At 33.3% G+C, this 13,179-nt stretch overlaps 1 protein-coding gene across 1 annotated transcript; it reads right to left on the reverse strand.

The window, feature by feature from the left end:
• Nucleotides 1-19: 19 nt before the first annotated feature.
• LOC126774012 (alanine--glyoxylate aminotransferase) lies at nucleotides 20-10,389 on the reverse strand. The gene is made up of 8 exons (XM_050495304.1): nucleotides 10,276-10,389; nucleotides 7,998-8,163; nucleotides 6,976-7,168; nucleotides 5,797-5,962; nucleotides 3,288-3,443; nucleotides 2,779-2,871; nucleotides 2,409-2,657; nucleotides 20-373 (listed from the first exon to the last, which is right to left on the reverse strand). Exons 2-8 carry the CDS (start codon nucleotides 8,154-8,156, stop codon nucleotides 220-222), a joined length of 1,170 nt encoding a protein of 389 aa, XP_050351261.1. The 5' UTR covers nucleotides 8,157-8,163; nucleotides 10,276-10,389; the 3' UTR covers nucleotides 20-219.
• Nucleotides 10,390-13,179: the final 2,790 nt, after the last annotated feature.

The following is a 13,179-nucleotide window of genomic DNA, read 5'->3' on the forward strand; positions in this document are numbered from 1 at the left end:
AGTCAAAGACAAAATAAAATAATTTTACAAATATTATTTATTATTTGATTTTTTTTTTTGAGTAAAAGAATATAATTCACAATATTATTGAAATAAATTAAAAAAATATATACAAAAGTTCAAAAGGTAAAAACCGATAACAGACACATTTTTTTAATATATACTAAAAGAAATATGGATGATAATGAAATATATATTTCAAAATCCGAAGCAATAATTTTATAATGATGATTTTGTAAGAGCTCTCAAAGTATCCCCCATGGCATGTGCAACTGTATCTGCGATTTCGGTAGAGGCATTCACGCCCATAATACCAATGCGTAAGGCCTTACCTGCTGTGGGTCCAAGCCCACCAAATATCAAGATATTATGTCTGCAAATAAAAAAAAACATGTTAAATTTTAGAAGTTACGTTAATCTTAAAAAATTGACGCTTATCTAAAACAGAATTAGATACAGTGGATTTAATTAAATTCACTGGTATGCGGTCGGATGAAATTCTGTCACATGCTCCTAATCTTCATCTTAAAATGTGAGCTTTTTGCCTTGGCAGTGGATGGAAAGGACGGACTGCTACTATAAGTAATAAAAATTTACAAAAATATGGTGTAATGATGGAGAATGGCGGTATGGATATATATATGGAGATAAAAGTCCCCCACCCCGGACCACCATTATAGAGTGCCACCGTAAAATACTATAAAATATTATTAAACTATAAATATAAACTTTCCATAAACAATCAGTAATAATCAATAGGAGCGCAAACAAAGAGCGGAGGTAAGTGAATACGACTAATATATACGAAATAATATCTAATAACCTCCTAACCTAGTAAACCGACTAATAACGAGATATTAGGTATAACATTATTTACTAATTTATTATTTATTTCAAAGCAAGAAATAAACTTTAAACAACACCACACTTTTAATATTCTGCTCTCTTGGTACTTTGAACAATTAAATTTTCTAGCTATAATTTATTAAAAATTAAAGAAGCGCTGAAGTTGTTTGGCCAAAAGCTTCTCAACACTTATTGTAATGGTCCTGGTATCCTGGTACTTTGAATCTATGTATACATATAATAAATTTGTAACTAATCGCTGTCTGTACATGGAAGATATACGAGTAAAACTATTACCGGGGGCCTTTATCAACGCAATATAACCCAAAACAATGATTGATAGAATTTGTGTCTCTTTGTCTGTGCACACTAAGGTTAGAAACGGCTTAACGGGTTCGAGTGCGGTTTTCATTAATATATTGTGGCTAACTTCACTTCAAATTTAGTGTTTGTTTTATTTCAAGCGGTTCGTAAATAATAAAGTTGTGTCAATTTAAAGAATCAAGTCGAATATTCGATAAAATTGCTATAAAATAACTGTTCAGTTGAATTGGCTGAAACTTTAGCTACCTATAAATAATAGTCTGTAAAATTATGATGATTAAAAGTTTATAGTAACATAACATATTAAAAAAAATGGACAGTTTCAGAGATTTACATACTTTCAATGTAAGTTGAAAGTATATAAATCTCTGAAACATATGTAAAAATAGTACAAATCGTGACCACGTGGAATGGTGGCAATAATGTCCCCTTTGAATCGCAATTCCGATTCTCTGGGCGAAAAATGAACCACTTAGTCAGATAAGAAGCACTTATTAAAAATGTATGATTTGCCTTTTTGGTTTTTAAAGTACACAATTTTCTGTGTAGGTGTCGTTTGCAGTGCGAATAAAGCACAGGGACCGACATTCAAGTATGTTGGAATAGCTTTAAAGGAATGATGTTTTTCTCATATACGATTCCAATTGTTCCCTATAGATCTGGGTGTGGCAACAATCAAAGAAAATCCTAATATGCCACAAAAATAAACTAAAAATGTTGTATATACTGAAATATTATGTCTGCTCCTAGTATTTTTTGTAGTTATATGCCGGTGAAACCTTGGGCACAGCTCGTTGGAAATACGAATAATACATACAATACTATATACATACAATAATAATACATACATACAATACAAGTACATTTCTAACATGAGACGACGGTTCCACAGCTTCTATAATTGTGCGTAACTTATAGTCTCCTAGTACAATTATAATTTATCATCACATAATCTAGCGCCGAACAGCACATCTCCATATTCTTGCATGTCTTGTATGCTTTAAGTGTAAATAAGCCAATTTAACTACCGGCATAAGGGTATAACATCTTAGTTCCCAAAGTCGTTGGCGCTTTAGCTGTGTAAGGAATGTTATGGATGGCAAATGCCTATGGGCGATGGTGACCACTTATCATCAGGTGCGACTTATGCCATCTGCCAACATTTGCTAGTCCGACTACCTATTTTATATAAAAAAGACTAAGTAACTATATGTTAGGCTAAATTGTTACAGACTTACTTTTCTCTCATATATTTGAGAAATGTGGTATACTCGTAACCAGATGGTAAGACTATAGTAGTTACAGTCACCAGCCGATCTTCCGGCTTGGGTACCAGGAATTTGAATCCATAGTTCTGCAATAGCTTGTGAAATTGAGCCGTAGTTTGGACGTGGCGTTCCCAAAACTTTGGAAGTGTTATCTTGCAAATTTCCATCAAGCAACATCGAAGTGCCCAGATCAGTGGTGGACTCATGGTATGGTGGTACCTATTTAAAACAAGTAATGTTAAAGTCGTTTATAATATCAGTATTTTTTCGGATAAATATGCATCTTTAGTAAGATTAAATGAAATTAAAAGGATAAGGATGTTAATAATCTATTACTGACATTCGTGTGTTACCGTAGCAGTTCCATTGTTGCGCCAACAACTTAATATCGAAATAAAAAGGTGGATCATGTTTTCTGTTCATTATTTTCTCTCTGTAAAAAGAAAGGTTTTGAATATATTTATTTTAATCATTTGATAGGACATCTTTTTCACGCTTAAATTATCTTAACTTAAAAAAAACGAATTGTGTCCGTTGATCTTTTGTGAAGATTGCGGTCTTAAATCCAGACTAGCATTACTGATTTAACATGTGCTGCATTTTATTTGTTTTTAATAATACGTACTAGAGAATCGTGATAGAATAAGCTCGGAACCTTTGCCTTATAAGGCAATGTATGGAAAGACAAATTATTGCTCAACTTTTTTCAAATGTTTACATTAATATATTTTTTTCAATTTTAATTTTGAATTTTTTTTTAACGCGAGATTTGTTGCTAAAATATTTGTTATTTAGAGAAAAGGTTTACTTAGTTTATATTTATAATAGAATTAAGGAATAAAAACTTACTCGGCTCTCGCGCTGAATGCTACGGGAGAGATGCCTGCTGGTCCACCGAGAGCCTTCTGGGTTGACGTGTACACGGCGTCCACACCCCATTCGTCCATAAAGAAAGGCTCTGCGGCTATTGATACTACAGTATCAACCATTAAGAGGGCTCCATATCTTTGAAAGAAAAACATATGAAGTATGTTATATAGGAAGAAAAATGGGTTTTTATTAAATTTTAATGACAATTTAATATGAGAGGATAACATATGAAACCATTAACATGTTATGATCTGGAAGACATGCAAGAAAAAACAACATTATAATTAATTTGTAAGACTTATGTTCTATAATAACTTTTTATTCGTTTCTAGAATATTAATGCTGAGTTTATTATATACCTAAATGGTTTTATTCAATATTATTAATTGACTTTAAGGTAGAGGGAAGGTAATGAATGTTTTTTCTAATGTATAAATTATTTCTAATGTATAAATTTAAATGTATTTTTCTAATGTATAAATTTAAATGTATAAATTATTTCTCGAGAGTGATCCTATTTGAAAGATATCTACTTCTGAGTAAATTTATTTATATCTATATAAATTTTAACCTGTTATGTGTATATTGTAATAATATTCTTTTTTATCGCTGGAAAAATGCATTACGCGTTTCACCTACGGTAAACTTTGGGGGGGGGGGGGGGTTAGACTTGCCAGTGTCCTAGGCAGCGAGTGCGCCCCGAACATCGGATTACCCACTAAAAAACCAGCGGTACCCTTTCCGTCTAAACGGGGAGTGCCACGGGATCGCTTGCGCATGCTACCGTGACACTCTGAGCGATAAAATAGAATAGAATATGCTTTATTGTACACCAAAAGAGTTACGGAACCATAGTTTTAAACAGAAACATAAAAAAAACGAAAACTATTAATGTACAAAAAGCGGTTTTATCGCTAAAAGAGCGATCTCTTCCAGACAACCTTTGGGTGAAGGACATGAAATAAATAATGCGGTAAGTAGGTGTACAGATCATTTTTAAAATAATTAACTTAAATAAAACATATACAATACTGTAATATATATGTAAATGATATATATAAAAATAATAATCAAATGTCTTTACACAAAAACATTCTCCAGAATACATTCTCAATCTTAATTTGTAAAAACACGAGACATTGTTCATTGCAAGCATTACATTTTAAATGTCTGTACAGTTTGCAGATTTTCTATTCTTAACGTAAATATTTACGTTAAATTTTCGCCGCGTTCTTGCTCGTTTCCACTGCATGTTAATTGCGGACTCCTTGAGAAGATGTAATTAAAAGAGTTTTTAACTTGGAAGTGTTCTGTGACCTAAGTTGCAAGGAAAAATATCTAGTCGTGGGGGAAAGAGATAGGAGATGTAATTAGATTGTTCAGTTTCCCGTGTCTCGCTTTAGTTCGAGGCATTAAATAGTTTTTCTGCTGAACTTTTCCCGTTTTCAGTTGTCGTAAAAAGTGCATTCCTGAAAATTCTGTGATGTAATTTAGCTTATGAAGCAGATACGCTTTCCTACAATTAAATGTGGTTCAGTTTAAATGTTGGTTACAACACCATTCACAGCCATTAGAACGATAATTTGACTTGTTTGAGTGTCAAATATTTTTGTGAACTACCTACGAATTATAATAAAAAAATCATTCATTCAACATCAGAATCAAGCATTAATTCCAATATATTTGACACATTAAGTAGATGTTAGTTTAATAAACATTATTATGATGAAAATTCATTATTAAATATACCTGCGTGACATATATGAAAGAGAATAATCAATATGTTAAAAAAACAGTGAATTTCATTTACTAATTCATTTTCAAGGAAACGTGTACGCTATCTGTTTGATTGCCCCTTTTCATGTAACAAAGAAACAAAAGTCGCCTAACGAACAATACCAAAAGCTTGTCATGCAGGCGGGCTCCCTTCGTGACTCCACTAGCCTTAAATCATATAGCAGCGTGACACTTTCTACTAACAAGAACTCTTCTCACCCATTCCTTAGAGAAGGAAACTTAGCACAGATAAAAAATATAAGCCTTTTATTATTCTTGTATCAAGCTTTATATTACAAACGTCCAATTAAAGTGGCGGGGAGCCTGTGTTTGCTTAACTAATGGACGTTCCAGATTAAAAATAAACACTTTAGAGGCATGTTGATGTTGCGAAAAGCTCGCGTGCTATAAAATATGTGAATTTACCTTTAAGAGTGTTCGTCACACTACCCTCTTATTGTAATGTGAGACTTACATGCGATGCAAATTTATAGGTTAAATATGCACAGTAAAAATGAGGTCGAGTAGCCGCAAGCCGGGCGCGCGGTCGCTGTTCTACAAGGGTGTTTAGGAGTATGCAAATTTTTAATGGGTGATAGCTTTACCGCCTTTGTTATGGATGTTATACATATAGTAGTCAGTCTTGAGCCTTGTTCACATTTACTAGATGCAGCAAATTTCGTTGTGTTCTATTTAAAAAAAAAAAATTTACTTGTGGCATAGATCTCCAAGCCCCACCAGATTCTGAACGGTCCCCGTTGAAGAATCCCCGTGAGTAATGAAGAGGGCCGTCGGCTTTAATTTTTCTAGCTCTCTTTCAAGCTGTTCCAAGCTGAATGTTGTGTTGTAAGGGATACGAACTTGCACTGCGTTAATTCCTGTAATTAATTGTTTATTAACTAACAGGATTGTTCTGTCATTAGGGGTCAGCTTAATGTTAAATTCTTAACGAATAAACTGAAATAGTAAAATAGCAGCGAATACAGTGTTCTTTTATAGAATTACGAGAAACTTGTAACTGTACATCACTTACTTTAATTAATTAAAACAAGTCGATTGATGTCCGATTACTTAAATTTAAGAAACAATCCGTTTGAATTCTAACGGATGGTAGAATTGTTTACGAAGTAAATCAAACGCATTCCTATAAAAAAATTGTAAGCTTCAAAGTCACATGTATAGGATCGACTTAAAGTAGTAACTTAAAAAATAACGGTTACTGTTCAATGACGAATCTGTACTTATATTAAAAAAATATATACTACGAGCAATAATTTATCCAATAATACTAATTTTCTACAGATATACAGGTACATAAAGTTTGCAGAAAAATATATTTTTAATAAATGTACACCTATATGTACATATTTTTTAATCAATTACAGTAATACTGCGTGACGGCTCCCTACGTCCTTACTCAGTCTGCTATTACCCAGCGGAAATACATTGTGCAGCACTTTAATGTAATTTTTCCAATATATACGTTCAATTTTTTATGTTTCTTGATATTCATAATTAGATTACATTTTTATTTTATTCATTTGAATGTTTGTAAACATTAAAACGACTTATACTTATACTATAAAGTATTATAAAAATATAGCTAAATAAATTAGCGTTTATGTTAATATTAAAATAATTGGTAAAATTAAAGTTTTTTGTATTTAAACGGTTATTTTTTTTAAATCAGTAACAATAGAAATAAACATAAATAATTTTTTACGCTTTAAATTCCTACACTCATCGAACTTCATATCTTCATCTCTTTCTAAAAATCTCGTAGCAAGTTAAATCGAAATCTATAACGCAGTTTTCGAACTCAGAATATGTACATGTACTGTTCATTAATGGTAAATGTTATACGAATAACAATAAAAAATATTTTTATTACCGCGTCTTTTAGCCATATCAAAGGCTCGTTCATCCCAAATGCCCCTTGTTGCGATCAACAGTGTCTCTCCTGGAGCTACGAGGTTAGTGATAACTGCCTCAGTGCCTGAGTTACCAGATCCACTGACAGCCAACACGAGATTGCTCTTAGTCTGAAACAGATACTTCAGTCCGACCCGGATGTCCGCCAATACCTAAAGAAAGATTTTTTTTTAAATAATGCGGATACATTTTAAGACAAACATCCAGCAACATTTATTGTATTAAATATAGTATTTATAAAAATATACGTTGTTACATAACACTCAAAGTAATCGAAATAATGGTTAGTAAAATTACAGTACTAAGTGATTTGCTTGGAAATAAAAAAAAAAAACTTTTGAAGTAAAACATTAATAGGAATGAATAATCTTTTCCTTACAATTTTGAACATCGAATTCGGATCGTCTTAGATCTTCAAGAAATAAGTAATTTGAAATAACTACACATAATTGGTGTGTGCCCTTTTAAATTAAAAATAAGTCTCATTTCAATGGTTACAGTAACTTATACATTGAAAGTTAATTTGTAAAACACGTCACAACATTATAAATTAGTACGATAGAAAAAGAATATACCTATTATGTATTTGTTAATTCAGACCGTAAATCAGTGTTGGATTGCAGTTGCAAATGCATTTACTGATTCAATTTATTTTAAACTGGACGTTTACTCAATTAATAAAACAACTTTTGTCCTGCAATCTATCACGATTGTCGCTTTTTGTTCTGTTTAATTTAAAAGATACAATTTTGAAAAAATCTTAAATGTTTTTTATGTAAACTAGATTTTTTACACACGGTATTGAACAACATTTATCTAGGTTTTCTATCCGCGAGATGAAGTTTGTTATTCGGTAATTATAACGAGTTACTCTATTTCCAAATAAAACTTTGTATTTATATAACCTTGTGACACGTGATCTTAGATCACGTGGTTGGCTATTTTTTATATTAAATATAATTTTAAAATGATGTAACTCACATTGAAGAATTCATCACACAAGGGTGATAGAACCGGTTTAGTAAGAGCTTCAGCGACTGAAGGCCACAATTCACACGGGCCCGGTCCGCATAATAGCGGTTTTTTGTAAACACGATCTTCTATCTTTGGTACTGGCACGATGAATTTTGAAGCTAACATGTTGAGTCTACAAAAATATATTAATGAAAATAGTGATAAATATAAGTAGTAATATATAGTGTAATAACATTAAAATGTTTTTGATCATTGACGGTTGAAAAATAAACATTTAAACATGTTTTCCAACAGACGCTTACTATGTATATTATCTATTTCGTTGGTGAGCGCGGCAGGTGCAACTGTGTCAAAACGTCGGGAAAAATAAATAAAAAAAGATAGCGTTTAAAATCGAGTACTTACATAACATATAAAATAGGCTATTAAAAAAATGATGTGTGAATTCGCATAATTTTAATCAATTGTCAACTTATGCTTATTTTATTATTATGTTCTCACCATGCTGCTTCAATTCGGCAGTTTCGTCCAATACATGATCTCCGCACGATTCCCTTCACGATCAAACATGAGTTGAACACAAATTAAGACTGGATAAAACTTCTTTTGTTGCTTGCCTGGGCATGAACCCGCAATCTTTGTTTAAGATGTGTTTTAGTCGCTGAACTTACAGTGCGCATATTTTAGTATGCAATTAGTATTTAGATAGTGCACTATTTAAAAAAGCAATAAAACCCAATAATTATCGAATTGAATAAGTAAATAAGCTCATTATAAATTGACCTTTGATTGCCTCAATTAAATTTCTCTATTGATTAACTATGCAAAGAAATAAATAATTTATTTTACCGCCATTTTACTACCAAGCCAAGCCAAGCAAGGAATACCTTAGTATTCCTAGAGTTGACTATAAGAAGTATTTAGGTACATTAGTCAAAAGCCGATATTAGAATCTATTTCCGCTCTTGCCGAACGGTATTCACGTCTTGTCAAAGAGAGTTTATCGACCTTTGTCTCTATAATAAATGTACTTGTTTTAAGGTCTAAAATATATTACATACTTGTGATACTGTTTACTCAAAATCCCTATACTTGTGTATAGCAATAAGGTAAATTTAGTTTTTTCCTAACTATTTTGAGCATCGCCAGCTTCTAATAATAATATATTGTCAATAATTATTCTTATTTAGTTGAGACTTAAATAACAATTAACATATAGCACATAAAACGTATTGTATATAACATATAATACAAATTTTATAAAAATCAAATTAGTAGTTTTAGAATAAACATTAATATACAGCAATTATTAAAGTAAATAGAATAGAATTTCTTAACTATAAATATAATTTTAAAAATATTAATTGTTTTTTTTTTAAGAATTCGATGCATAATATTGTATAAAAACTAAATTAACTTAAAAATGCTCAGAGCGCTTCTTTATCCACTTTTAGACTTTTATTACGTAGAGTTAGCCAAGAGCAAAAAAGTGTCGCGCGTTGTAATATATTCAGCTCGTTGTGACCGATATTTTGGACGAGTAACCGTGAAGTTTGGTTACCGGAATCGGGTTAATGTTTAGATTTAGTGCTAATAGGGTGGTTGTAAATTTGCTGCAATGTTCTGGCGCTATCGGATGGCACATTTGGCAAGTACGCCTCGCCCGGGGCTCGCGACGCTTGCCAGCCTCATATTTGTTCCGCTGCTATCGCCCGTTGGTAACCGCGGTTTAACAATTGTTTTTATATCCCATTTAACAAGACTCGTTTGCAATTATTTCACGCGGTATAACGATAGAGCAAGACGGGGATAGTGCGATAGGAAAGGTCGGAGGTTGCATGCGATGTTCAGCGATAAGGGTTTCGTTATGAGATTGAAAGTGGAAAGAGGATAAAACAAGTTCAATGTTGCTTCGACAAATTGATTCGATTCCCATCGTGACTGTGGATGTAGTCCCGACGGATGAACGAGAAAGAAAGTAGACAAGCGATCCGTGGAGACCTTCGTTCGTAAATAAGAAGCTGTCTTCGAGTGCCATCTTTCCAAAAGTGATATTCTTAAGGTGATATTGAACAAACATCGTTGTACCGTTATTTAGGATAACCAAGAAAATATACCACTTAAATTAATAAATCTCTAATGAAGTGCTGCACATAACAACGTCAAAAATATAAAAATAGCGTTACGTGTCTTAATTAATACACGAAATTACAAACAATTATTATAATCACAAGTATTGGAGATACAATTAAAAATTTCTTTCGTTCAAAAAAGGAGTACTTACTTGTGTATGTATTTTATAACACAATCACTTACACGCAAAAAAGGGATCTATAGTTCTTATTTACAAGTATCACACGATTCCGGTGTCGCATTCAGAAGACAAATGATTAATTATGTTGTTCACAGTAATGAGGCAACTTAGTGATAACCTATTAATTTCGATAATAATCATTATTAAAAGTTACAAAGATGGTTGACAACGCATGTACGCTTCTTGTTTATTCTTTTCTTTTACAGTTCAGACCATCGATTTTACTAAGAAGAACTGGCTTGAAACTTCGTAGTTACTTATGTACGAGTATGTATGTCAATAAAATACATTTCAATTAATAAATATGCGGTATGAATTTCAACTAATACTTATTCTACTTTTTTTATCAACAGTTTATAATTTATATATATAAGGTCCTTAGATATGAAATTAGCATTTTGTCGTACTGACCACTTTGATCTGAAATATCTCCTCTTTGGTTAAGAATTCCAAATTCAAATTTATAAATTCATTTAGCGGGTAAGTTAGATGAGCTACAATTGGAATATCTGCGACATCCACCGTACTCCCCGGACCTTGCTCCAATATATTACCATTTTTTCCGGAATTTGGACAACTTCTTACAAGGTAAAAAATTCAACTCCGATTCGGCAGTCCAAACCGCCTTCAAAGAGTTTATTGATTCTCGCCCCCATGGTTTTTTTAGTAAAGGGATCAATGAACTACCTATGAGATGGCAAAAGTGCATAGATAACAACGGTACATACTTTGATTAATTAAATATATTTTAGAAAAAAAATTGACTTTATGTTCCTCCCGTACAAAACGCCAATTTCATATGTAAGGACCTAATATTCTAAACTAAAAACGAGAATCACGAAAAAAATTATATACATATAATTTATTGAGCAATTCGCGTTGCAATTCGCCTGTGGCACTTTGGTAGATATAAGGCTGTGATCCGAAAAACCAAGTGGAGATCGAACCTCAACCTGATATTCCGCCACCCGACTAAGGTGGTCAAACAGTCGGCTAGTCTCCGAGTTACCATTGAGGGATCTGTAGAGGCAAGTTCACACTTACCATCAACATGGAGAAGGAGGGGTCCTCCAAGCAGCGTAGTCGGTGACAGCAAACACCCGTCCTGACGAACAAGCACACTCCGGCTTTCACTTTGAAGGACTCTTCAAGCATGTAGCCGGGATATTTAAGGTATCTCGACCTCACACAGCGTAGGTGTGGGGGGGGTGTGCATCGCTGAATAACCGTTATTTCTTATATGACGCGCTACCATAATAGAGAGTAAATAGAGGACGTGAAGCGATCATCACTGATCCGCCGTACGGAAAGGCCTCCGAACCCCCCCAGATGTGGCCACCGGGACTCCACCATCCGGTCACCAACCGACACGATGGTCTACTCCGGGACTATGCGTAGCATGGTGGGACAGCCTCGTGAGCTGGTTAGGAACGCTTGGCCCCTGTACTATGCCACGGGCGGCCAGCGGAACAACCGTTCCTTCCTCGGTCTCCCTGTCCGGCAGTTCAAAATAATTTCCCCCGGCATTGGTTCACCATCTGTCTCCATTAGACCATCATATTTCGTTCGCGGCAATGAGCGCTCGGGCTCTGGCTGTACGCTGGCTGATCTCGAAACGTGGCAGCAAGTAGCCACTTCACGAGTTTTTCACCATGCGTACGGTGGTAACAAGCCAGGTGGATGATTGACATGCTACCACCAGATGAGCAGATGGTCGCTCAGATATCCCTAAGTCGCTTCTTACGACACCCATGGGAGAGAGAATTCAGAGGAGAGGGCAGTGAATTGTATTCTTTCTCCGTCACTGCACAGGTGAAATCTTATATGGCCATTAACACAATGATACAATCGTTACATTAGCTAACCCTCGTTGCTTGCTTATCAGGCTGCAGAACACAAATCGGGATCAAATGCTGGACAAAAAAGGCAATTAAATACGTGAACTCTCTCTGCCATAGCATATTGGACAGTTGTTAGACCATGAAAGTGCTGCTCTCCTACACAGTTAGCTTCTGTATCAGAATGTCCACCGTGACCAGGATTGGTCAAGGACACATCATAGTTATTTATGAGATCAATGCAGAACAATACGAAATAATAAAATTATATTAAATTATGTAAGCACCTATCAAGTGCAATTGCTTTTCTTTTTTTTTTTCAAATAAATACATTTTAAAAAAAGTTTTGAACATTGGCTAATCTGAGCGTAACAGCCCATTTAAATTTAGCTAACATGTTAGAGCTCGTTTCTAATGCTATTAAATTCGGACGTAAAGTGAGTGCAACTGCGGCTTCCTGATTAGAACAAAGGGATTACTTGCGTTAAATAAAATTATATAGAAAATAATTTAATGCATTTTGTACATTTATTATACCATATTTGTCCATTAAATTTGATGCCGCTATATTAAATATAGTTTTTAAAGTAAATATATTTAGAATTAGATAAAGCATAACAGCTACCTATTTCATTATATTGCTAATTATTATTTTATTTCCTTAAGGTAATTACATAACTTAAAAATAATAATAATGTGTTAAATTGCTTTATCAGTTAGTCTGTTTTTTTTCTGTATTGCTACCGTTCTGTTTAGGATCGATTTTCTTAGAAATGGCTTGAGCATGGAAGTTGGTATAATAACCAAATGCTGACAAATATTTAAATTATATTCATATCGTCGTGTTTTAACCTACCATTAAAATTTACCTTGTAAATTACTTACAAACTAATAAGAAACAACTATCTATGCAACCTACCATGCATATTATACACTTAAATTAGTAACCTAATTATTATAAAAAAATATCGTGTTTTAGGATTTAAATTTACCTACTTGTTAGTAGATAAATTGGTAAAACTAATGAATAAATTTA

Source organism: Nymphalis io, chromosome 15 (genome assembly GCF_905147045.1).
Source record: "Nymphalis io chromosome 15, ilAglIoxx1.1, whole genome shotgun sequence".
NCBI classification, from domain to species: Eukaryota; Metazoa; Arthropoda; class Insecta; order Lepidoptera; family Nymphalidae; genus Nymphalis; species Nymphalis io.